The following is a 24,228-nucleotide window of genomic DNA, read 5'->3' on the forward strand; positions in this document are numbered from 1 at the left end:
AATATAATAAGTGAAAAATAATACCTCTATCAATATATTGAGCGGGGATGATTTAAACTTTCACGAGAAGAGGACGTTGACAAGATAGAAGAGGGAATTAGAAAGTTGCATTTTTTTCTGCGAACATGACTGCACACTGCATAAAAAACAACACTTAGTTTAAATGGGAGGAATGGCATAGTGCGTGCCTTATCAATGTGGGCGTTTTGACAGGATGATAAATACATTTACGCATTTTATATTAGAGTATACTTGAATATGTATGTTGTACTATCAGAAAGTGGCATCGTTTTATCTCAAAAATAGGTTTATAGTGAGCACGGTGCGCATACAGCGAATGCGATCTAATATGGCTTTTTAGAACTTTAATTTTTCAGCCATACAAATATGAAAATAATCGTTTGACACGTAAAGACCACCACAAATCTGCGGCCATCCACTTACAATTAATGACGTTTGGGAAATATCTAAAACATACGCCCTCATTTGAATGGAATCTACTGACACACATTTTTTAGATTAAACATTCTGTTTTTTACGATCACTTGCACACACCAATGTATCAGTTTTTAAACATCCTCCCGGGCACGTCGATACGTTCTCAACCAGAGAGTGTATATTATTTAAATAGAGGGCCAGCCACGCTCGTCGATTCATTTCAGCTTACAGTCGCAGGCCGCGAGGAAGTGTCAGAGGATAGTGTCATCATGCCACTGTCGGCACTCCCTTCATTATTCTTCTTGGCTGTAATGATGCTGCTTTCCACCGAGCTTGGTGCCTCCCAGCCAAAGAAGCCAAACATTATTTTCATAATTGCAGATGACCTGGTAAGATTGCCACAGGGGATTTCGCAAATGCCGACCAACGCGAGCTCCAGATATATTGATTTCTGTTCCATATTATTTTAAAAGGCCGTATTTAAATCTGCTTCTCAATGCTATACAAGAATACACTTAATAATAATATCTGTGAATTAAATCATTTTCAACTTATTTTCCGTAATTCTCTTATAATTGCTCTTCTGTTATAATTAATAATTCTTAGGGAGTAAAACATTTTTTCTTCCACAATTTGGCCAGGTATAGTTATCGGTTTAAATAAATCAGGCTGTTTGTAACACAAAATTAGTATAATTTGGACATAAATTTTAATCTTAAAAAAATCTTTGAAAAAACAAAAGATAATTTTTATTCCCAAGTTCTGATTTTTTTTTATTATTTTTAGGATCAAAAGCTCTAAAATATTTAATTTTCTTACCCCCCTTCTATCCATTTTAGGGTTGGAACGATGTCGGCTTTCACGGATCCAATCAAATTCCAACGCCCAATATTGATGCCTTGGCCTATTCAGGGGTCATCTTGAACAATTACTATGTCATGCCCGTCTGCACGCCCTCCAGAAGTGCTCTCATGACTGGCAAGCATCCAATTCACACTGGAAAGTATAAACGGGCACTGCCATGCAGTTGGGAATAACCTATGGCTTGATTTTTGAAACAGGAATGCAGCACAGAGTGATATTTGCGAATGAGCCCTGGGGACTGCCTTTGCAAGAAAAACTGCTGCCCCAGTACTTACGGGAACAAGGGTACAAAAACCACATTGTAGGCAAGTGGCACTTGGGTCACTTCAAAAAAGAGTACACCCCGCTCTACCGAGGTTTCGACTCGCACTTTGGGTACTGGTCAGGCCACCAGGATTACTATGACCACACAGCGCAAGAAAGCGTAATAATTAAATAACACTATAAAGATTAACGTTTCTGCGATTGCCAAATAATTTAAATGGGTGGAGGCTGGCTCATAAAAAAACTGCCACCGCTCTGATTTAAATTTTGAATATAATTATGAAACACATGCGTTATTGTCGATTTTAAAACCTTTAAAGACTACATGTATGTTTTAAGGGATTTAAATTTTACAAAGCTTTTTTTAACAGCTGTTCTACTGGGGTTATGACATGAGAAGAAACATGAATGTGTCATTCGACAGCAGGGGAAAGTACACAACCACCCTGCTGACGGAAGAAGCTGTCAAAATCGTGCACGATCACAATACTTCGGAGCCGCTGTTCCTGTACTTGGCGCACTTGGCGACGCACTCTGCGAACCCCTACCTACCATTGCAGGCGCCTGAAGAAGTTGTGCAGAAATTCAGTTATATCGAAGACAAGGATCGACGAATTTTTGCAGGTCACAACTTTAAAATTATCGTAAAAAAACATTAAACTGACACAAGTAGATCAAAACAGCAATGCTCTCGTTGATGGACGAGTCTGTGGGCGAGGTCACAAGGGCGTTGAGCGAAAAGGGCATGCTTGATGATTCAATTATTATATTTACGACCGACAATGGTGGACCTGCTGGTGGATTCAATTTGAATGCAGCCAGCAACTGGCCCCTAAGAGGCGTCAAAGATTCGGTATGACTCAAGTTTGGCTTAATTTAAATTTACATCATAATATTGCGATTTAGCTTTATTCAAATCAAATTTTTGTTTTTAAATAAAATTCCTCATAGCCACCTGCACAGAAATTGTACTTTTGGACAGATAAATTTAAAAACAAAGTAAAAATAAATTTGATAAATGGGAGATTCAACACACTAAATTTTAAGAATATTATATGGCTTTAGTATTTCACTTGTTAATATGATTATAAACATTGAACGATGTTTATGAGAAATGTTGCTTATAATTCTCAAAGAAAACATTCCAAGTGTTACAATTATTTGGTTAAAAATAGTTTTTGAATCTTTTGCTCAATAATTGTTGTTTTATCTAGCAATTAAGAACGTTAACTTATCTATCTTCGTTGCAATTTTCAAAATGCAATCAACCGTTTTGAAAGACTGTTTGTAGCAAAATCGTGTCATTGCGTCAGAGCTGTGTTAATAAATATAGTGCTGCTAATGAGATTGCCATGTACAGAAAACGCACCAATTTTCTTTTTCCCAATTTTTTCGATATTATGCATTAGGAAATCAAATTTTATAGAACATTGTTAATGCTGTATTGCAGTTGTGGGAGGGAGGAGTTCGAGGCGCAGCGTTAATATGGAGCCCGCTAATCAAAAACACACCCCGCGTATCAAACCAAATGATCCACATTCAGGATTGGCTGCCGACCTTGCTAACCGCTATAGGGGCAGAATACGCATTGAACAAGCAACTAGACGGTCGCGACGTCTGGGCAGCTATTAATGATCCCGCCATGCAAACCTATGACGAGCTCCTACTAGTCATAGACAACCAAAGGAACTTGTCCGCGCTGATCAAACGCAAGGAGGATGACATTTGGAAACTATCAATAGGTGAGGAAATTTAAATGCTTGGAACTTGCCAGTTCAACAGTCAATAGGAACCATACAGAACGGAAAGTTTGACAAGCGCATCGGCCCTTGCGGAAGAGATCACAAATATGACTGGATTGCGTTAAAAGAATGCCCAGTGACGAAATCTATCAGGAAGACCAAATGTCCTCTCCCGTCTCCAAGTATAATAAATGGTATCAGACAAGCTGCTGAAGTGAGCTGTCAAACGGTAACTCAACACTGTATGATGTTCTGGAATTAAAATTGATCATTAAGTAGGAACAGGGCGGAAAATTGTTTCAGCGGTGCCACCCTGAATTGGGAGAAATTTGCCTGTTCAATTTGAAAGACGATCCCTGTGAGACAAATAATCTTGCTGATGAGAGGAGAGATATAGTTGATGAGTTATTTGAGTCGCTCTCTGAGCACAACAACACTCTGGTCCCCCCAAGAAATACGCCTCGCGATCCAGCCAGCAATCCCAAGTGAGTTTATTATGAATTTAAGAGAATAATATATATATAAAAAACTCAATGGTAAAAAGATGTTGGGATAATGTGTGGACAAACTGGAGGGACTATCCACCATCAAGGTTGTGCGAAACCGACCTACGGAGACCGAAAGCTGAGTCAGGACAATATACAGAGGAATTGATCAGTTAAAGCCCTCCAGATATGCATTAACTGTATGCTATATGATATATAAATTAAAAATCTATGTTTTGCAACCCAGAACTTTAGCATTTTTTAATTACTTACAATTACATCTTCAGACTTACAATCTTGAACATCAATCATTTTGCACATATATCAAAATCTTCTAACGCCGGCTTTTCCTCAAAAAGTTCATTTTAGAGCAGTTAGCGTTGAAATTACAAAAAAAAATAATTGCCTTTATATAAGTATTGTTTAGCCGTTAGCGCATTTAGCCATCAAAGAAAGAGAAAAACAAACATTGACTGTCATTGACATGCTTTACATTGGAATGATAAATAAATTACAGAAAATTAAAACTAAAAGATAAGGACTGTTCATAAAGAGCGGATTTGTCTTTCACTAAATATGGTATGTTAAGAGAGGAATTCTCAGGAAACAAAGAGTAAATAAATTACAACCACGTCACAAAAGCAACCTTATTCTGCGCTGACGTTGATGGAGGCTGCTGGTCGCCACATGAAGCCTCTCTTCAGGCTGTTGAAGGTGCCACCGGCGACCTTGAAGGTGATCACGCCAGTGGCAATCAGGACCAAGTAGATTCCAATCAGGGTGAGCACGTACTGTTGATACTGGTTGAGAAGCGTAATGCATGAAACTAGCAAGTGCGAGGCGATCACATAGACCACCTGCCAGATCACCCTGCGGTCCAGGGCAGAGAAGTAGATAACGCCCCAGAAGGTGTGTAACAGGATGAAGCACAGCGTGGTGGCGGCCGAGATCACTAGGAAGTACTCGGAGCCGCCGTTCAGGTCCATCGTGCCAGGACCAGCAGCGTCAGCCAGGACGTCAACCAGTGAAAACGCTCCACTCATCAATCCAAAGCCTAGGCCAGATACGTATGCTAAAACCTGGAAGTGGATAATTTTATAAATCAGGGCTTTGATCATAAAATATTTGAATTCTACACCCCCGTGACAACAGCAGAGTATTGTTTTCAAAGCTCGAGTAACAGTAGGGGTAATGCGGGTGTTCAGACTAAAGAGCTAAAGATCAAGTCAAAACGTAAATCCAGGAAAATTGAAGGAAGTGCTCCAATTCTGTTTATTTCTCCATAATAGGTCCATTGGTGGCTCTGTTTTTGAGAGATAAGATAGAACAAGGGATTTGAAATGTTCCATGTCCGGTCTGATACGCTCAGTTCTACTTTCAATTGATTATTTTCGAGTTCAAGGGTTTTTTTACAACCCCCAAATTGCACTTAAAACACTGCCTGCGTGTGAAAGGCATACAAAATTTCCAAAACAAAGTGTTCAGCATATTGATACCTCTAGTTAAAGAGATGAGAGTGAGAAGTCTGAAAAAATATCAATCTGAATAGCAATTTTTTTTCCCGTCCTAGCGGGAATTTTGAATTTACAGAATGATACCTCAAGTGCCTGTGCCTGGACCAATTGAGAATGACGTTTTAAGTTGAAATAAATTGGGATGAATTCCACAGTTGGAGGCGGTAATTTCCTGACTGTACAAGCAAAAATTAATAGAAAATTGCCACTTCCAACCAAGGATTTTTTTAACATTAAGTTGTTTTTCTGTTTTGAAGTTAACAACGTGCTCCTCGTATTTTCTTGGCATAGTCTCATGCCTAAAAAACGTTTACTTTAAAATGCTCCTCAAGTGCATTGAATTTTAAAATCTTCAGTTCGGTCCTTTGGAATCTGAAATTTTTCAACTGACAAAAATGAAGGTGTTCAGGAAAATTGATTGAGGGGTTAGCGTCAGCACCCTAAAAACGTTGGGGCGCAAAAGCTAATTTTTCAACCTCTTAAGGAATCACGATTAAAATCAAGCTTTCATATTCCACCTGTCGATTGTTGTTGATGTGGGTGTCCTCTTCGGTGACTCTTCGCAAGCCAAACTCAGCCTTTCTTAGAAGGACGTAGAAGAAGAATCGGAAGAGCTCTTGGAAAAACACGGAGAACACCAGTCCAAATATAAGAACGTTCCTCAGGGGTATCACGATAAACCATAATATTGATGACAGCAATAAAGAGACTAGCCAGAAAAAGGCGCTTGCGATCATGATGATTATCCTTATTGGGTCTTTGGCAATTGTGATGGCGAACATTGCTACTGGAGGCCCAAACGCCAGGAAGGAGCAGCCGAAAAATTCCATGATCGTCATTTTTGTAGATTTTAGAAGACTCTGTAAAAGAAGAGTGGGTGGGTGTTAGTCATTAGCGTGCGGCATTTTATGCACATTTTTTTTTAAAAACAGTGACTTGGTCAACTCCATTGGATGTAAATCAATCTATCATAACATACAAACGATACACACCGTTTCAAATGGTGGAATCCTTAACGAAACCGAACGTTTAATAATCTGTCACTTTTCTCTAGCTTATCTCTCCTCCCGAGTCCAGCCCTTTTCTATTCTGTATGACAATTTCCGGGCTGTCTCTGTCTCTCGGTAAGTCCAAGATTTGATGCTGTGGATAGCAGATGGCAGCAGAGGTGATCAAAACAAAGGGGTGTGTCGCCTGCTGTTGCTGTCCAGCCTTTAATGAGATTGAAGTTCAACCTGCTGTGGCTTGGCCGGCTGTGCTCGTGAAAAGAAAAACGCCGGCTAGTTTACGGCTTCGCAAAATATTTTTCAGTAAAATGTGTTTGTGATAGACATAGAAAAACGGTAAAAGTGCAAAATTATTGTGATACAAAACTAAGATGAATGCCAGTTTGTTAATATGTTGAAGAATGTTTTTTTATTTTTGTTTTAATTTTTTGTCGCTGTCAAATATTTTTTTAAATATCGACAATCACATACATACTCGAGCCCCTGAACCTTTTGCTCTTTTTTGCACCTAAATCAGGTGCACTGCGCGCGGTGCAATAAAAATATGGTGCATTTAGATAAAATGAGAGAACCCTACTGTACCCTGTAGCCCCTATTATTCGTACCGAATTCTATATTCACAATGGTCTAAAGATGGAATTTTTCAACGTTTTCTGAATTTTTATTAAAGCTCCTAAATTAGGTGTGTCTTTAATTATGTATAGCGGCCTCCCGACTCATGTATTCGTATTAAATTTAGGTGGGAAGATATATCCACCCTTTTTAAATGTACATAACAAATGAAAATACATAACACGTTCTTGTAGATTTTATTATTGTTACTTAATTTCATTAATTATATATTTGTTCACCTGGCTCCTCGTTGAACGGCTGAAAATAAGATTTAATTGTTCTTATATTATCTTCTCTTAATTATTTAATTTGATAAAATAGAATCATAAAAATGATTTATGGAAAAGCTACAGTTCTCGCCGACTTTACCGTTTGCACGCATCAAATCTGTTGTCCCTATACTAATAACATTGAAAGGCGAAAACTGTAAATTGGCGAGAACTGTAACTTTTCCAAAATAGCCATGTTTCTATTAAGATTCATGTTTCTAACTGATACATCGTGTAATGCTTGATGTTGTTACAGAGTCGACACTACAAAACCAACAGGCTGAGATGAAACCGCGGCAGAGAAAGCGTTGGATACGGATGAAATATGTTTTTGTAGGTGTAGTCATACTTGGAATGGCTTTCGTGTTTTGGCAATTTATCGGAGCTCATTACATAGCTCAACAGGAAATACTGGATCATGCTAAACAAGTATACCAAAATACTCTGCAGGAAGAGTAAGATCACCAATTGATTTCATATAATCTATACAATAATTATGATTTTTTAAAGGGTTCTGCAAAATTTTGCAATTCAAAAGAAAATTAATCTGCTTCGTGGATCTCGATTGCAAGACATAGTGCATTACAAACCGACCAAAGAAAAGAAATTCAAGTGCATTCAGTCAGGCCTTCTAATTGACTATATTAAAGTGAATGATGATTACTGTGATTGCCCTCGAGATGGGAGTGATGAACCAGGAACAAGTGCTTGCAGCGAAAATGGAAGATTTTATTGCACCTTCCACCAACGAGCATCTAAACCTGGTTTGTTTCTTGTGATTGCTCCACTAAAATATTTAATTTAAATCTCAGACGCTTGGATACCTTCTGGACGAGTAAATGATGGAATATGTGACTGCTGTGATGGTTCTGACGAATGGCAAAACATAACTGTTCCCACTCGACTGAGATTTTCTGGTAAGATTCTTGAGATCCCGCTTTTCGAGATCTGTACTGAATTTATTTCTTTGTTCTATTCTCAGAAGATGACCAGAGAAGGTTTAAAGTTTTTCAGGCACCATGCACTTTTAAGTGTTTTGATGACTAGAAATTTGCTGTTATGCTATAATTTGCTTGTTATATTATAATAAAATTTCCATTATCATTGTCACCACAGAATTGCTTAAAGTTAATCAGTTGATAGCTGGAGTACCCCCATGATCCATGTTAGTTAAACTGCAAATAATTAGCAGTGTGAAATTGGGATTATTTGCTAAAGCGTTGAGTATTTCTAAACTTGCAAATTTTGGATGTGAATAGATGCGTGGTTCACGATAGGTAAAACCTGTACTTTCTCACAATAATGTATGAGATTAGGTGACTGACTTAAGTATGCATCTATTAACACGTACATACAAAAATGTGTAATATCATTATGCAATAAGAACGAAGCCAAAATAGATATTATGAAATAAAAAATTGCCATTTTGTCTTATTTATAGTTAAATTGTAATCATTTATATAGCTACAAAAATGATGAATGAGCATCCTCTTCTGTCAATCCTGAACATAACTTGTCCAATATATGTACAGCGCAAACCTGAAAAAAATAATTTTGATACCAATGTCAGCACAATTACTCTACAAATGTTTTCACCTCAAATTAAAGTTTAAGGATTTAGTTCTTCTAGTTTTTCCCTTCCTTCTGCTAAAAGTTGTTTTTGCAGTTCCAATTCTTTCAATTTCTGTTGTGGCCGTATGATGCTGAAGTATCTTTCGGCTTTCATGCCAATCATATAGAGGCCGTAAAATGTCATTCCAACACAAGTAACAACGAAACCCTTGTGGAATAGATCAATAAAGGCGCTAGCCTTAGGCGTCCGACGCATTTTTATACAAATTGTTTGATTATTGTCAAGAATAAAGATATTAATTCTTTCTCGTGCAAAGAAATGCAGGAAAATGGAATATGAATGTAGCTAGTTGCCTCACAAGTTCACAACATCAGAAATTCAGAACGGCCCCGCCTATTTCCACAAAATATACAAGATAGCCAACCAAACAATAATCATCATCTTCTATGTCACCACTTTGTACCCTTTTTACGGTTCTTAAAATGTACCAGGTACCAGTGCACTTTTTTTTACCAATCCCTATGCTTTTTGTTAACTAGCCCGCCTGAAGCAACTGACCAAATAAAAAAGTTGAAAATTTTATAAGAGAATGTGGTCAAAGCGCAGGAGTTTGACAAGGAACTGAAAGAGTATAAGTAGTACATTAGGAAACAACAATTATTATTGGTGTTATCTTATTATAGCACATAATCCATTCTAGGCGGAACAGGGTCTTATCTAAGAATCGATAGTTTAAGTTTAAAATATTTTTGGCGTTATGCTCATTGTAAAACCAAATAATATAAATATATAATAGATTCTTATTTTTCTCTCTCAAGGACTGATCCCAAGCTAACCTTCACCATTAAGTAAAAAATTGTCTCCAAATCAATTTCTATATTTTTTATTTCAAAATCATGGATAAAGTTTTCGCGCATAATTATTTTAAGATTTCACACTTTTATTTTTGTTATTTACAATACCGCACTTAAGAAAACAACTATTGATGCCAACATAATGAAATGTAGTAGACGCTTTCCGCTCACTTAACACTTCTTGGTCTCTGATAGGAAAAATAATCAATATTTAGTATGCCCTATTCTACCGAGAAGTGTGAGTTGGTTGAAAAGTGTGAGTCCTCCATACATGCTACTTATGTGTTTGTCAAGATTACAGTTGAATTCAAATTTACACGCAGAGCAAAATGCAAGAATATGCAACAGCAAGAATATCCTTAATACTTAAAATATAATCTTTTCCTTCACAATCCATCTCATTTAAGCTGAACACATATCCCATATAATGAAAGAATAAGCAGACCTCAATTATATTTTTAAACCCTATAATATGAAGACGAGCGCAAGTTTATATTATCCCACCTGTTTGAGTCCTCCAAGAGGTAGTGAGTTGGCAAGAGCTTCTACAGCTTGCGTTTTCTTTTGACCACAAGGACCGCATGTCTCACTATATGTAGTACAATCAGCATGAAGCCACTTCTTACACTCAATGCACTCGATCCAATCAGACTCCTTGGTTGTCATATAGTATGGTTCCAGGCAAATCAAGCATGGGACAGAATCATCTGAAACATAAAGATCAATTAATTGCAAGCTTTCCCCCAAGTATGTGCATAATATTATTAATATTCTCAATTTGAGATTAGTTTATCTTTACCGGGATGGGCAACTTATAGCAAGCAACTCTTGTACTAAATATCATCACAAATAAATAGCATTTAAATGGAATTATGAGGCCAAGTCCAGAAAAGGACACCTAATGTTTTAATTATTGTTGCCATAAAAAATTGTTTTCCATGATACTTTCCTAAATGAATAACATTTAATATCAGTATATTGCTAAATATTCTTGTTCTTTTGATAAGACTTCAGTAAATTCAAGAAAGGTTCCAAAATCGTGGTGATTGTGGCCATTACAGAGCATGTTCAGTACAGAAAATTAACTTCAGGAAAAACGAATCAATATTGAGTAGGCTGTTCTGATACTATTAATAATTTTGCAGTAATTAACAGCAGCACTCTAGTTTGTAAGCTTAGGTTAAATATTAAATGATATCTTACTAAAGAAAAAAATGTTAAAAATAGATAGCATACCATTCACATCATGTTCAACAAAGTGATTCTTGTTCATGCTGTTGTTGCTGCTACAACTTGGTACAGGCGGCAATTCAGATTTGGAAGTTCCTGAGCAACCTAGAAATCATAAAATACGTCAGTTATGAATGATCAGAAAATATCGAAAGAGAAAATTAAAAAGATATTTAAGGCAAGAAATAACAAAGCAAAATAACAAAGGATCACCTTTGCGTGTTTTCTTGACGCGCTTGTCAACTGCAATTAGAGTTAATTTTTAGCTCACTCAACATAACATCCAAAAATTTGGAACAATATACCTTTCTCTTCATTGTAGTCAATCACACTCTTTCTTCTTCTTGTTTTCTTAGGCTTACTTAGTATTGGATCATTATCTTCAGGGATGTAGAGAACCATGTTGACTACATTTATTTTATTGCACCTAAGGGCGTCAATGCCATGCACATTCTCCACGTGCTTCTCCACTCGCTCCTTTTTCAGCTGCAGCCAGTTGCAAACGGGACACACGTAGCCAGGAATAAAGTTGGCAGATTTTGGCTGAGGGAACACTTCTAATTCAATTGGGCTGGGGGTTGACCCATGCTTGACGGAATGAAGCTTCGCCCAGTGAGCTTGGAAATTCTTTTTCTCAGGGAAAGTGAAGTTACACTCGGAGCAACAATAGTTGTATTCTCCTGTGTGGAAGCTGACATGGTCCTTAAATGTGCTTAAACACTCCAGCTGCGTCGGACAAAGGCGACACCTGTAGTTTCCCTCCATCGGGGGCTGAATATCAACTTCCAACAGAGCTTGTTGTAAATCAGTTGGAGAGAATCTTGAGATCAGGACCTGAAAATATTTCTGAAGTTTATTTCCGGCATTTAAAAAGTAAAATTGAATCTTAGCATTTTTTAGCCAGTTCTACGTACAACCTCTCTAGATGTACGAGTGATTTAAACGCAAGAACTTGGCATATCAATAGTTGTTGGATTAGTTGGTGGAGGTCTCATCCATGCAACTTTAAGACAGTGGTTGACTCTACGGCTGAAGCTGAATCATAGTCCGGCCGCTAAGCACTAAGCATTTTTGCAAGCGGCGGCGCGGCTCAAAAATTTTCGAGTTTAATAGCAGTGTTTAATGGCTTGAATGCTTAGAAAACTATTAATTCTTCCATACTATAAAACTTTATTAGCTTGTAATTACAGGTGGCTGGCGTTTCGCGCCTTGTATTTAAAGTGAGACTGTGCTGCTGAACTGCACTACCGGGCAGGTTGCATAACAATTAATTTTCTTACTCCTGCATAGATACCGTAATGAGGTGTGGGAGAGGAATTACGCTATGCACTTGAGTGTTAATGAATGCGCAAAATTTAATATATTTCAATTACCAAATTTGAATATTCAATAAGAAATATTATAGCTTAGTTGGCAAAGAAATTTGAATAATAACCAATAAAATGAAACAAATATGGCAGAAAATTTTGATAAAATTGTGGTTAGTTAGACATAAAAACCAAGTGAAGCTTGCATAATAATTTCATTATTTTAATAAGAATAATTATACTGACATGCTTTTGTGATTTAACACATCGCAAGAGTGGCCTTGATATTCATATGAATTATTTGTACTTGAAAATAGTGATAACAAAATGTCAGGTTCCAAAACTATGGGGGCAAATATATTTAATGACAAATTATTAGCACTTACCTCTGATGTTGGGTGTTTCTCTTTGTAATGCTTTGTGATGAACTTGTAGGAATGTTTGCAGATGAGGCATTTAGTCTTATCCTCATTTGTCACACAATAGTAGTAACCAATATCATGCAAGTGCTTGATATGGTTGGTTAGCCCAGCAAGTGGCTCTTTGGTTTGCTCCAGGACAATCTTAGGACTGGCTTGATTCACACAACTGGGATCCTTAGCTGGAGTTTGGTTTTGGTTTACTAACAATGGTGCAGGTTTCTTTAATATTCCCTTGAGAGGCCTAGGAGGGCTTCCAGATGGTTGAGATCGTTGAGAAGATGATATTGGGCTAGTATAGCTTAGCGAGATGGACATCAACTTCTCATAGCTGAACGGAACCTTGTCTACGTTATTGGGCCTGTTAACCTGTATGTTAAGATTTGTAAAATAGCTAAATAAATGTTTTTAATCAATGCACAAACCAGTGGTTTACTCCTTTGGGGCGAAACCTGATGAGTGGATGGCGCACTTACTTTGGCAGGTTGTGATCTTTTAACTGCTCCTGGAGATGGTTTCTCTTTCTTGCGCATTTTGTACTCTTCAGGGGTGATTTTCTTTCTAGATGAAGTAGGCTCATATAGTTGCTGTGAAGGCAAATTTACCAAGCTTTTCGGTGGCAAACACTTGGAAACTGGAACCAAAGGGTGTTTGCTTAGTTCTCTATTGGGATGACAGCCGTCTTTAGTCATGGCCAATGGAGCATTGCCAAGCTGCAGGAACGAGTAAATGTTACTTGGCGGCTGCATTATAGGATTGTCTCTTGCTGGTGGTGCTGTCAGGTGACAACTATCTATGCCAATTCTAGCGGTGGAAGGCGTTGCTTTTTCCAGTGGCATCTCAGGCGTGTCAGAGATAGGAATATTACAGTCCTGTTCATCGTCAGTAGGCACAGTTGGGGAGTAATTGTTTGTCAGTGTCGAAGCTGGATCTGCACATTTGTTTTCTGGTCGCAATTGAAATTTGGCCTCCTGTTGATTGGGTTTTATAGATGCAGTTCCTTCTTGTTGCTTGCACTGCAATGAATCATATATCTCCTCATCTGAGTCTCTCAAATCTATTAATTCAACCATGTTGGAGCAAGGGTAACTTTGTGTCATTTGAGACGCGCTGGCAAATGACAGCGGCACCATGCCAACAGGAAGCCCATGTGGAGAGCTACAAAATGTGAAATGAAGAAATTAGCCAAGTCAGACAAGAAAATTGAAATGGAAAAAGGATGGGTTTTAAAGCAGATATATTTGCATTTCAAAAATTCATGGTTTGTGGCAGTTCAAAAAGCACTTGGTTTTGTATTTCAATGGCTTACATAAGACTGTCTCTTTGTTTTGAGCAAGGGTTCAATCTCATCCAAGGTATATTTGAAACAAGATTTAATCTCATCTATACTTACATTAGAACATTAGCAGGCATAGAGAAAAAGCCTGAGTAGTTAGTCATCAACGCTGGTTGCTGGTTAGCTAAAGGCTAAAAAACAATATTAACAGCAAATAATACAGTATTACATGCAGACTCTCACCATTGCCATGCTAGGCATCCATGCTTGCGGAAAGACAGCAGCATTGAAGTTGTTCATAGCCTAAAAGATATCCATTAAAATTGCAGAGCAGTTCTTTTAACTCAAGTGCGTACATTAGGATAATAGTCGTGGCTCATCAGACCACCAACTGGATTTAACGGCTGGTCCTCTAGCTTGAGCCACTTGCCTCTGCCAATAGGCTTTTCAAAGACCTGTGGTTTCGCACAGGTTATTAAAGTTCCATTTGCAGCAGCAGCAATAGCTTGCTGGTGATTTGGATTCTGTTTAAGCGCTTCAGCCTCCACATGATCTCTTGCAGGTGGAAATAGTTCATCGATTTTTTTCTCAACACTGTTGAAAAATTAAAGTTTCCTTATTGGTCATAATATTGATTGATTTATACTTAGATAGCAAAGATTGAAATCTTTCAACCAGGATCAAATCGTTGTCAATTTCAGATGATTTCCATAGCTCTTTCGATTGAGAGAGGAAATTGAAGCACATATCTTTCATCTCCTAAAAACAAAATAATCATTAACATGTGGAATGCTTGTATCAAAAGCGTGATTAACACTTCAAGCAACTGTTTCCTGTTTTTAAGTTTCATACAAGCACTTCTTTCATTATGTTATGTTTATTAAGTTTTAACCAATCACTTTAAATTTAGGATAGCATTAAGTTCCGATATAATTGCTTCTACTAAAGGTCCTGACACTTTTAGTTTTGTTATATTTGGATGAAAATTGATATCTTTGATAATATTTCATTCAAATTTCACCACATAACTATATCTTTTGGTTTAAGAGGACCAAAAAAGAATACCAAAATTTAAACATCATGTCTATTGCAAAAATTATGATCACACTGCATAGTTGTTGTCAACTGCTGGCAAAGTTTGCCTTTAACTCAATACATGAATAAATTATTAATTTAGATCAATGGTTACATTAATTTGCTTTAAAGTTTTACTACATCTGTTTAAATCTATACTTACTGAGAATTGTTTTTTATGCTCCGAGATAGCCGCATCATCTTTTAGAGTTGGATCATTTACAAAAGTTAAATACTGTTTTTCCAATTCGCCAGCTTTTTCTTGCAAATCGTTAGGCCTGATTCTGGTCAACGAGTCCATAGCAACTTTGCTGGTCATAGAACCTGTGGAAAACTTCTAGTATTTATATACATTCATTGTGGGTCTGAATTCAGAGTAAGGCTCAAAATCTGAAGTGTCCCCACTGTCCCCTCAAGTATCATTGGTCTTATTGGTAGTTAATACAATATTGACGTAATGAACAAATTCAGACCCACCCACACTAACATACAGTATATACAATAACATTTAATTTTCTGATTAAGTGTAAGAAGGTAACAAATACATTTGAGGATTGGAAATTGTTAAAAAAGTGTATAATATATTGAAAAGTTTGTTTTTGCCACCCCTATTTTTACATGGGATTCTAATTAGAACTGGCGAGATGTGTAACCAGGCAGAAACTGTAACTTTACCATTGTTATTAATCAAATAGCGTCCAGGTACTTTGTTAGTCATTCAGTTAGTGACCAACATTATTATATATCGTCCTGGTCCCGGTAAAACTGCGCAACAAAATTTGGGTGTTCAACAAACGCCCAAATTTTCATTGTCCAATTGATTGTTGACCTGTTCGTGCAACAAGGAAAGTCGCGTTTGGTTGTTGAAAGTTGCGCAATTCTAACGGGACCAGGACGATAGTGTTGTTCTTGGCATAAACGAAATTTTGGCAATGAGGTCGTGGCCACTTATTGAATCTGGACGCTCATTGAGTCACCACAATGACCAAGCAAAAATCACAATTATAGTTCACTCACACTTCTCGTTTTTCTCCTGTATATATTAACGTAAGGTGGATTCACACGTTCCGCTCACTTTACATTTTTCAGTCTGATAGGGAGAATCAATATTCATTCCCTATCCTATCGAGAAGTGAGAGTGTAAATGTGTGACTTCTATCAGTAAGGACCATCCATAACACAAGAGCGCCCTATTTGACAGAGAAGAGTGCGAAACAATGAGTTGTGATTTTTTATACATACATAAATAATTATAAAAATAATAATCATATTTACTAAGTAAATTTTTGCGTACATACTCGTGAAAATTGTGTATTACAAAATATGAATTATCACGTGACATAATACATGGAAAAATTTCCACCGGTCTACACATCTCGCCAGTTTTTTCGAGAATCCCAAAAAATGTATTGGTGACGAAAATTACAGGTTACGTCTAAAAGTGTAATGTTTCCATAATTATGCATAATATATATAATTAAGCTCACCGCTGTCATAGTATTTTTACCGTTATGTATAGGCACAATTGAAGCACCGAACAGCAGTATGTAAACAGCAAGATGTGCGCAAACTCAACCAAGTCACGCAAATCACCGTTGGCAGTATATTTTGCAGGCTGAATGAAGAAACGACGAAATGGCTGCAATAAAATGCACAATATTATGTTATGAAATGTATAAATTGCTATACATACCAGATGCCATGCATGTTATGAATGCCGTAGAAGAGCGAGCAACGCTTTTGCATCCATTGCATGTCATGTATCAAGTTTTGAGGGAGAACTGCATGGCTGTCGTTTCCTTTCGTGTCAAGTCTTGTGTATGTTTGTGTTGTGCAGTCTGCCGGGCCGGGCCCAGTCTAGGTGATACTGCCGATACTGAGCTGGTGCGGAGCTACCTATCTCAGATTATGAGCTGTAAGATTATGTTGTGTAGCTTATTCTCTTTACATTATATAATTATGTCTTTATTTATGTGGATCTCTTTTATATAATATATATGCTCTAATGGACGATGATGATGATTAAGTTAAAAAAATTTCGTGTTCTTGTAGCTTGCTCTACATTTTTCGCTCACTATGTCACTATATCGTCTCCTCTTCATCTACCCTAATTTAATTTCAAGTCAGAATCGGTCAAGACAAGTATGAGTTACCCTTGCTCTCACTTTGCCTGCGAGCTGTTACCTGTTACTGCTGCTAGTAGATAAAATGTAACAGTGCGATAATATAGAGCGCTGCGGCTGCGCCTGCCTTCTGCAGTCACATCACTTTTAAGTCTCTTACGACTCTTACACTCGCAGTGTCGTGTCTCAACCAGTTCTCACATTTCACAATTCATCAAATTCCAGATCATAAAATTCTTACATCGCCATTCGCCATTGCCACTGACTTATTGTTAGACTTGCGGCTTTGCACACATGACTCATGCTCCTCCAACATTGTAGTTTTATTCTCATTCGTTATACATATCGAAATTCTTTTTGCTATTTTGCTGCAGATATAAGAGACAAGAACTGACAGAAGGAGAGCAGCAGGGACAGCTCATCGGAACAACTGCTTGACGCCGCACAACTCGACTCTCACACACACACACACACACACACAATTCCTCTGCAGATATTAGGGCGCTGTGTCTTAAGACGGTCCTCACTCCATTTTAATTATACAGAGAAAAACGTGAAAAGTGAGTCATGTTGTGAATTTTGCATAATATTTTTTACATACACAAACTAAATCTCGTCACTATGTTCTTGCGGCATGCAGATTTTAAGTACATAATCTATTATTATTATTAAGAATAAACAAATTTATGTATGGATTTTACAAAAAATTAATTGACTGACTATGAACGATTTTTTCTAGCATGAAAAGCCTCAAACGCGCGCGTGTATGGAAAAAACATTTTCATGAGATGTTGTACAAAAATTGTTTTCAGTGCACAAACGCAGTATCATGCTAGATTAGAAAATGAAAACAATCACTGACTGGAAGCTAAAATGACAAGAAGTTTCTATATGAGCATACATTTTTTTACTGTTTAAAAGAAAATGTATTTGTCGCACTGACCGACGTATCATTCTATAAACTTTTTCTTTTGCAATTGCGGTCACCATGTCACGGATTAAAATCAAAACGCAGCTAGAAGAATTCGTCCTGGTGCCGGTAAAATTGCGCACAGTTCAACAACCATTTTCCGTGTTGCAAGGAAAGTGCAACAATCATTTCAACAATTAAAATGGGTGTTTGTTGAGCTATGCGCAATTTTATCTGCACCACTAGGATGAAGTGGAGGCTTAGTCGATCAGATTTCGCGTCACGCTTCTCTTGCGATCTATGGGAGCTGTTACTGCTAGAGCTAATTTATTACAGCAGGTATCAAAGGGCTCGTTTAGACAGACTTATTTTGCAGATTTTCATAGGTTATACTATAATATCACCATTATTTTTCATGTATGAGTTGCAAATTTTTAAAACAATAATATAGCAATTCGTCCTGGTCCCGGTAAAATTGCGCAACTTTCAACAACCAAATGCGAATTTTCTTGTTGCAAGAAAAGGTCAACATTGAATTTGACAATGAAAATTTGGGTGTTTATTGAACGTTGCTCAATTTTACCGGGACCAGGATGAATTGTTATTTATTGATATCACCTTGAACTCATTCATTGTTCTAGGGACGAGCTGTTTGAAAAGTACAATATTATGGACTCTTCTAACAATAAGTGCGTATCAAGCACCAGCGGGTCTGTTACTAAAAAAGAGTTCAATGATTTCGAGAAATTAGTAACATACCTCTTTGCTCATACTCCAGCACCACACAAAGTAGAAGAGCACAGGAATTATATTTTGGTAGGTTAATTTATATAGCTGGATACCGTTATTCTCAATAATTCTTGTAATGTCTTGCAGAACGTGAAAGCAAAATGCTCAACTTTGATAACTCAACTCGAAAACCATTGGAGATACCATGAATCTGCTGAAGATTTGGCCATGCTTGAAAAGCTTTATTATACAAGATCTATGTATGGATCTGTAAATTCTGATTCAAAATACATGGGTTAAATAATCTCATTGTTAACAGAATTGACATAAAGTTCAACGCAATTGCAGAAGATACGGAGAGTTGTTTAGTTGGAAACCAACTCTTTGATCAGCAGCGACAGCGAGCTTTTAATGGTTCTCATGCAAGCTCTGCCACGTTTCAAGAATTTGAAAAACCCATAGGAAGAGGACAGCGACTTAGGGAACCTGAGCAACCGCTTCGGTCGGTTGGTGGCCTTAGCAGTCAAGGGAGCAACTCAATCAATAATGTAATTCTTTGTGTCTGTTAAAATATGGCAATAATTGAACAGTCCTTTTCTAGCCTGTTCCTGTGCAACAACCATTGTGGATGCCAAGCATTTCCAATGTAATGTTATGAAACACCTACACGCAAGAGTTTAACTAAAAAAATTTATTTAACCTTTAGCCTCTGCTGCAACCAGCACCAACCATAAGTAACTTCCCAGGCTATTTTATGCCGTTATTGTTGTAAGTAACATTATATAAACTTGCAAATCTACTGAAATTTGGATTCAAATGAGTCTTAAAACTGCAAAACAAACTGCATTTAGATGCTTTACTAAAATACATTTTTCAATTCTTTTGTATGAAGCGGTGAAAAACAGTTGCAAAATCATTGGAAGCTGTTGGCAGTAACTGACTTCAGCTATGGTATAATGTCACCTTTTTTACAACAAAGGGGTGTGCGACTCAAGAAATCCCAGTGCTGGTGCCAGTAAAATTTCGCATAGCTCAACAACCAAACTTAAGTTTCTGTGTCGCAAGAAAAGGGCAACAATCAATTTAATAATTAAAACTTATGTGTTTGTTGAGCTATGCACATTTTTGCCGCTACCCACCTCTCGCAACCAAAAGATCTATATAACTCATTTTATTCATGTTCCAGCAATCCTTATGGAGTGCCTGTTGGCATTGTGCCAATGCAGCAGCCGTCGCAGTGTGTGGTTCCTCCTCGAAGCAAAGCTCAAAAGAGTATCGTTAAAATAGAAACAGTAGAATTGTCGGACTCTGATGATGATAAAGAATCGTCCATCCAACGCGAGCCATTGGCAGAAACCAAACAGCAGTTCATGATGTCACCACCTGAAACGGAGCAACCTGGCCTGCCCTCGCCTCCAAAAAGCCCACAAATATACTCAGTTCCTGTTGAAATGGAAGATAGTATTCATGAGGACCTTGTCTGTGCTGATGAAAGTGCCCCAGAGGAGCCACCACCTCCCAGAAAAATGAGTGCAATTGAAAACCAAGAATTTTCTCATAACAGCAGACCTGCAGCCTCATCTGAAAAATTCACATCAACGAAGCAACCACCGAGCAACATTTACTCGTTTTTGCAGCACGCTAATACATCTTTAGGCTCGTCCAAGCATTGGACTCCACCACACCCAAAGCAGAACATGCAGCCGTCTGCCTTGTCTTCTAAAAATATTTCCTCCATAGGCTTGCCTTCACCAAGAAAGCCACCCAACTCTGGTAATTCAACTAAGACACTCACCCTTGCTGAGTATAAAGTGCGAAAGTCAATGGAGAGTGGTCATTCTGTTGGGCCAGTTAAAAGGTCACAGCCTGTCAAACTTGGAGTGCCTAAGAAGCAGCTGAGCGTCAAATCAACCACTGAAACGGTGTCATCTAGTTGTGAGAAGTCGCATGTATGTTGTCATATTCTCTTTCCTGTCCACCATTTTCGAAAGATGCACTTTTTCTGGTGAATGCAGATATAAATTTTAAGAACAAAACGGAATCATCAAATCATTCAAACTTAAAATACATTCGTGGTCAGATTATTAAACAATTTATTTGTCCTGAAAAAGCCTGCATGTATGTATCTCTTCAAAAATATAAAAGAGCTATATAATGTCAAACTCCTCGGAGAATGTGTGGTCAAATGTTAAAACACATTATACTGTGGGAAGTTTACAAAATTATTTATTATCAAGTAAAATCATTTACTTGATCTCCTTTTAAAATAGCACAAGCATTTTGCTAATTAATTCCCCCCCCCCCCCCGGCCCCCTTAAAAAATGAACTATTGATTTTCATTTAAGTCTGCTAATAAACCCTCAAATTAATTTCAGGCCCTCAATCCCATGCATTGTGGAATCCCAAAGAATACTACAGCTGTCCAAAATAGCTATGCTATTGTGGCACCTATCAACGAATTGGGTCTCAATGCACAACCACCCAAATCACTGAAGGATAGTCCACAGAGTAGTCGACTGCCTCCCCAGTTGGTCCAGCAAAGGAAAACTGAAGCTAGTAAGGCTCGGAAGCCTTTAGAGCTATATAGTGTACCACAAATACGGTACAAGCATTTGCATCGTTTAAACTACTACTATGTTGAGTCAAGTGATGGTAAAACTGAATGCCTTGTCTGCAAACAACGCGTGAAATACATCACTTTTCACTACAAAGAAAAGCATCCATCAATAGAGGTAAAGTTTTAAAATGAGTAGTTGTCCCAATAAGTTTTAATATTTCTCTATCATGATAAATACCTTTCCTATCCTTAATCTGCTAATTGAGATTTCAATTTGATATACGGTGTACTGTGTTTTTATACATAATTATGATATTTATGGCTTGATTTCTTAATCATTATATTTTCAGGTCCTGATTTCAAGATTGTCACCAACAGCTTTGCAGCAAGCGTTGTCTGAGGTTGATGATGTGCCTCCTATGGAAGGAACCTTCAGGTGCCGGCTTTGTCCTAAACAGCTGGAATGTCTGAGCACGTTTAAGGATCACATTAGCACCCACACTGGAGAATTCAACTATTGTTGCTCTGAGTGTAACTTCACTTTCCCTGAGAAAAAGAATTTTCAAGATCACTGGATGAAGTATCATTCCGCCAAGCATGGGCCAACTCCAAACGCCATTGAATTGAACATGTTCCCGCTGCCCAAATCAGCCAACCATATTTCTGGATATGTGTGTCCAGTCTGCAATTGGCTGCAGCTGAAGAAGGAGCGAGTAGAGAAACATGTTGAGTATGTTCATGGAATTGACACACTCAGGTGCAACAAAATCAAAGAGATCAACATGGTCCCTAGCAAGCCAGGAGAAGACAAGCCGAAGAGGAAAAGGAATGTTATTGCTGATAGCAAGAATCATAATGGTATAATATATATACGCCTCTTATGCATGTTTTTTTAATTCTATCCACATTGTTTTCCATAACAGGTGAAAAGAACCTCAAGAAAACTAAATCTTCAGGTTAGTGCCTAGAAGAAACACTCTTGAGTCGTTCAAAGGTTTTATCGCTAAAACTATAAACGCGAGATGTTGGTGTCTTGAATGTAGGTGTTAAAGGTTTATTTTTGTTTGTTCTTGCTTCTCTGCATTAATAATGCAATACATTAAATGCGATGAGTTATTTATTTCCTTTTTATTGAATTTTTTTGCCCTCTAAGGCAACATAGTTTGCACTAATTACTATAGGAGATCCCAATCAATGGCAGAGAGGTCGTCCTTTTTACTTACTGTTTCTTTAACTTAAATCAAATTAGCACCAGAAAAAAGACGTTTGTAATTTTGTTTTGAAAAACGTCGGATTTTGATGTGACATTGAAAAGTTGGAAATTTATTAATCAAGCTAAACGTTCCATGAAGGAAATTAACACTTAACCTAGAATAGCTATAATTAAATTTTGTATTCGCCTTTTGTTAATATCGTTGGTTACAATTTTACTCTTAGTCCTGCGTAACTTAAAAGTACATTTAAATAAATTTTAGGTTCTGCTTTCGAACCGGTAAAAGCTGAAAAAGGCATTACTGCGAAAGCAACTTTCGTGCAACACAAGAATGAAGGTATATACATGTTTTAATTTTTTATTTTGCCATTCTCTTATTAAGTTATAGTTAATTGAAGAAGAACGATAAGAAAAATTAAATTTTAAATAAATAATAATTACCATGTTTGATACCCTCAACTTCTTATATTAATATTTTTGCAATGATTTAACTGAATTATTCCCTTGTATTATTTGTTGAGGCATTAAAACTTAATTGTTTGTGAATAACGTTTTTGTATTTTTTATTAATTGTTCATTCCTTTCTGTATTTTTCAGATGAGTATGTCCCTTGCTTGATATGCAAAAAGCCGTACATCTTGACAACCAAGAAATCTGACTGGATTAAGTGTGTTGCTTGCCATGGATGGTTACATTTTGATTGTACTCCTTTCAGTAACAGTTGTAAGTCTTGCGGCATAAAGCAAAATAATCAAACAAACCAGATTAACTTTGAAGCTGCCAGCCAGTGTGACTCTCGTCACATTGACGATTACCGATACCTTGAGGAGCACTATCGCATGCTGTCTTCAGTCTCTTAAGTAACTGCCATTTTCCATTTTTCTAAATGGCATAGAGTTATATTTTGAAAACTGAATAGGCATGCGATTGGTTGAATGATATTATTCTGCTAGGGATAATTTGGCCTAAATATGAACTTCTTTACTTTCCTCTCTATCTTAAAATTTGAAGAATCTCACTGAAGAATTCCTCTGAAAATCAGCTATTTTAATTTAGCAAAAAGTTTCAACTTGAAATTTCTAATTATTAATCGAAAATGTGTCAGTCAAATTCTGTATTAAAATATCTGCGACTTAAATAAAATTTGGTTTTTGTTCCTTTCCCCTGCTAAAGCTCTATATAAAACCTTGGTCCATTTCGTTCAAAGACGGCAAATTTTGAAAATTGTAGTTTGAATAGTTAAAATAATAAATAGAAATGCAGGTTTGTGCATAAATCACTCGTTGAAGTTTGTTGGAACCTTACCTCTGTTAGCAGCAAATTGTGAAATTAAAGATTTTCTCACGATTGCCCCTGATCTGATTGAGCTGTTATATTGATTAATATAATTTTTGTATCTAATATGGGAGCGAAAGTTAGATTAAATTGGGATAATTGAGGTGGAAAGCCCGCGTTGATGAGAAGCAAAAATTTCTTCATTAAATATATAAAGCAGCACCATACTAACTTAAAAACAGTATCCATGAATTATAATGGTTAATATATGAGACTGCGTATAGCGTAGTTAATTTGATCAGGTAGCAATAAATCTAATTTCAAATGCAGCTTATTACGAAATAGCACGTTCTAATATTCATGTAAATAATTAGATTAGCATTTAACATATTTATTAAATTGCTTCAATACTTCTGGCCTAAATAAGATTTTTAAAATATGGAAAATTTTAACTTTTTCGTCGCACATGCATACTTTGACATGGTTTTCTTCT

At 37.0% G+C, this 24,228-nt stretch overlaps 5 protein-coding genes across 10 annotated transcripts; 3 read left to right on the plus strand and 2 right to left on the minus strand.

The window, feature by feature from the left end:
* Window positions 1-633: 633 nt before the first annotated feature.
* On the plus strand, window positions 634-4,042 carry LOC135939226 (arylsulfatase B). The gene is made up of 9 exons (XM_065483496.1): window positions 634-827; window positions 1,278-1,436; window positions 1,499-1,726; window positions 1,938-2,190; window positions 2,250-2,419; window positions 3,017-3,308; window positions 3,356-3,537; window positions 3,588-3,793; window positions 3,853-4,042. The coding sequence occupies exons 1-9, from the start codon at window positions 708-710 to the stop codon at window positions 3,968-3,970; spliced, it is 1,728 nt and encodes a 575-aa protein (XP_065339568.1). The 5' UTR covers window positions 634-707; the 3' UTR covers window positions 3,971-4,042.
* aph-1 (gamma-secretase subunit Aph-1) lies at window positions 4,028-6,442 on the minus strand. Its single transcript, XM_065483500.1, has 3 exons — window positions 6,300-6,442; window positions 5,826-6,167; window positions 4,028-4,872 (listed from the first exon to the last, which is right to left on the minus strand). The coding sequence occupies exons 2-3, from the start codon at window positions 6,144-6,146 to the stop codon at window positions 4,441-4,443; spliced, it is 753 nt and encodes a 250-aa protein (XP_065339572.1). The 5' UTR covers window positions 6,147-6,167; window positions 6,300-6,442; the 3' UTR covers window positions 4,028-4,440.
* Window positions 6,443-6,507: 65 nt separating this feature from the next.
* Window positions 6,508-8,305, plus strand: LOC135939229 (uncharacterized). Of its 2 annotated transcripts, XM_065483503.1 has the most exons (5): window positions 6,508-6,650; window positions 7,452-7,650; window positions 7,706-7,959; window positions 8,008-8,112; window positions 8,178-8,305. In XM_065483503.1, the coding sequence occupies exons 2-5, from the start codon at window positions 7,481-7,483 to the stop codon at window positions 8,240-8,242; spliced, it is 594 nt and encodes a 197-aa protein (XP_065339575.1). In that variant the 5' UTR covers window positions 6,508-6,650; window positions 7,452-7,480; the 3' UTR covers window positions 8,243-8,305. The 2 variants fall into 2 exon arrangements, with proteins under 2 accessions (XP_065339575.1, XP_065339573.1); XM_065483501.1 differs by lacking the exon at window positions 6,508-6,650 and having other exon boundaries at window positions 6,763-7,650.
* A 1,330-nt stretch (window positions 8,306-9,635) lies between these two features.
* LOC135939224 (B-cell lymphoma 6 protein homolog) lies at window positions 9,636-16,776 on the minus strand. Its single transcript, XM_065483485.1, has 14 exons — window positions 16,622-16,776; window positions 16,416-16,567; window positions 15,092-15,252; window positions 14,501-14,613; window positions 14,211-14,448; window positions 14,098-14,157; window positions 13,972-14,045; window positions 13,315-13,736; window positions 13,004-13,212; window positions 12,546-12,947; window positions 11,158-11,686; window positions 11,066-11,095; window positions 10,859-10,957; window positions 9,636-10,329 (listed from the first exon to the last, which is right to left on the minus strand). Exons 3-14 carry the CDS (start codon window positions 15,245-15,247, stop codon window positions 10,118-10,120), a joined length of 2,544 nt encoding a protein of 847 aa, XP_065339557.1. The 5' UTR covers window positions 15,248-15,252; window positions 16,416-16,567; window positions 16,622-16,776; the 3' UTR covers window positions 9,636-10,117.
* On the plus strand, window positions 16,711-23,592 carry LOC135939223 (uncharacterized). 5 transcript variants are annotated; one of them, XM_065483482.1, is made up of 13 exons: window positions 16,711-16,843; window positions 17,426-17,611; window positions 18,603-18,777; window positions 18,838-18,950; window positions 19,010-19,238; window positions 19,292-19,336; window positions 19,397-19,458; window positions 19,877-20,639; window positions 21,066-21,422; window positions 21,598-22,105; window positions 22,171-22,203; window positions 22,723-22,797; window positions 23,058-23,592. In XM_065483482.1, exons 3-13 carry the CDS (start codon window positions 18,631-18,633, stop codon window positions 23,318-23,320), a joined length of 2,595 nt encoding a protein of 864 aa, XP_065339554.1. In that variant the 5' UTR covers window positions 16,711-16,843; window positions 17,426-17,611; window positions 18,603-18,630; the 3' UTR covers window positions 23,321-23,592. The 5 variants fall into 5 exon arrangements, 3 of the variants coding, with proteins under 3 accessions (XP_065339554.1, XP_065339553.1, XP_065339555.1); XM_065483481.1 differs by lacking the exon at window positions 16,711-16,843 and adding an exon at window positions 17,181-17,368; XR_010574725.1 differs by lacking the exon at window positions 16,711-16,843 and adding an exon at window positions 17,194-17,368 and having other exon boundaries at window positions 22,171-22,286; window positions 23,058-23,122.
* Window positions 23,593-24,228: the final 636 nt, after the last annotated feature.

The sequence above is a fragment of the Cloeon dipterum genome, chromosome 3 (assembly GCF_949628265.1).
Source record: "Cloeon dipterum chromosome 3, ieCloDipt1.1, whole genome shotgun sequence".
In the NCBI taxonomy this organism is placed as follows: Eukaryota; Metazoa; Arthropoda; class Insecta; order Ephemeroptera; family Baetidae; genus Cloeon; species Cloeon dipterum.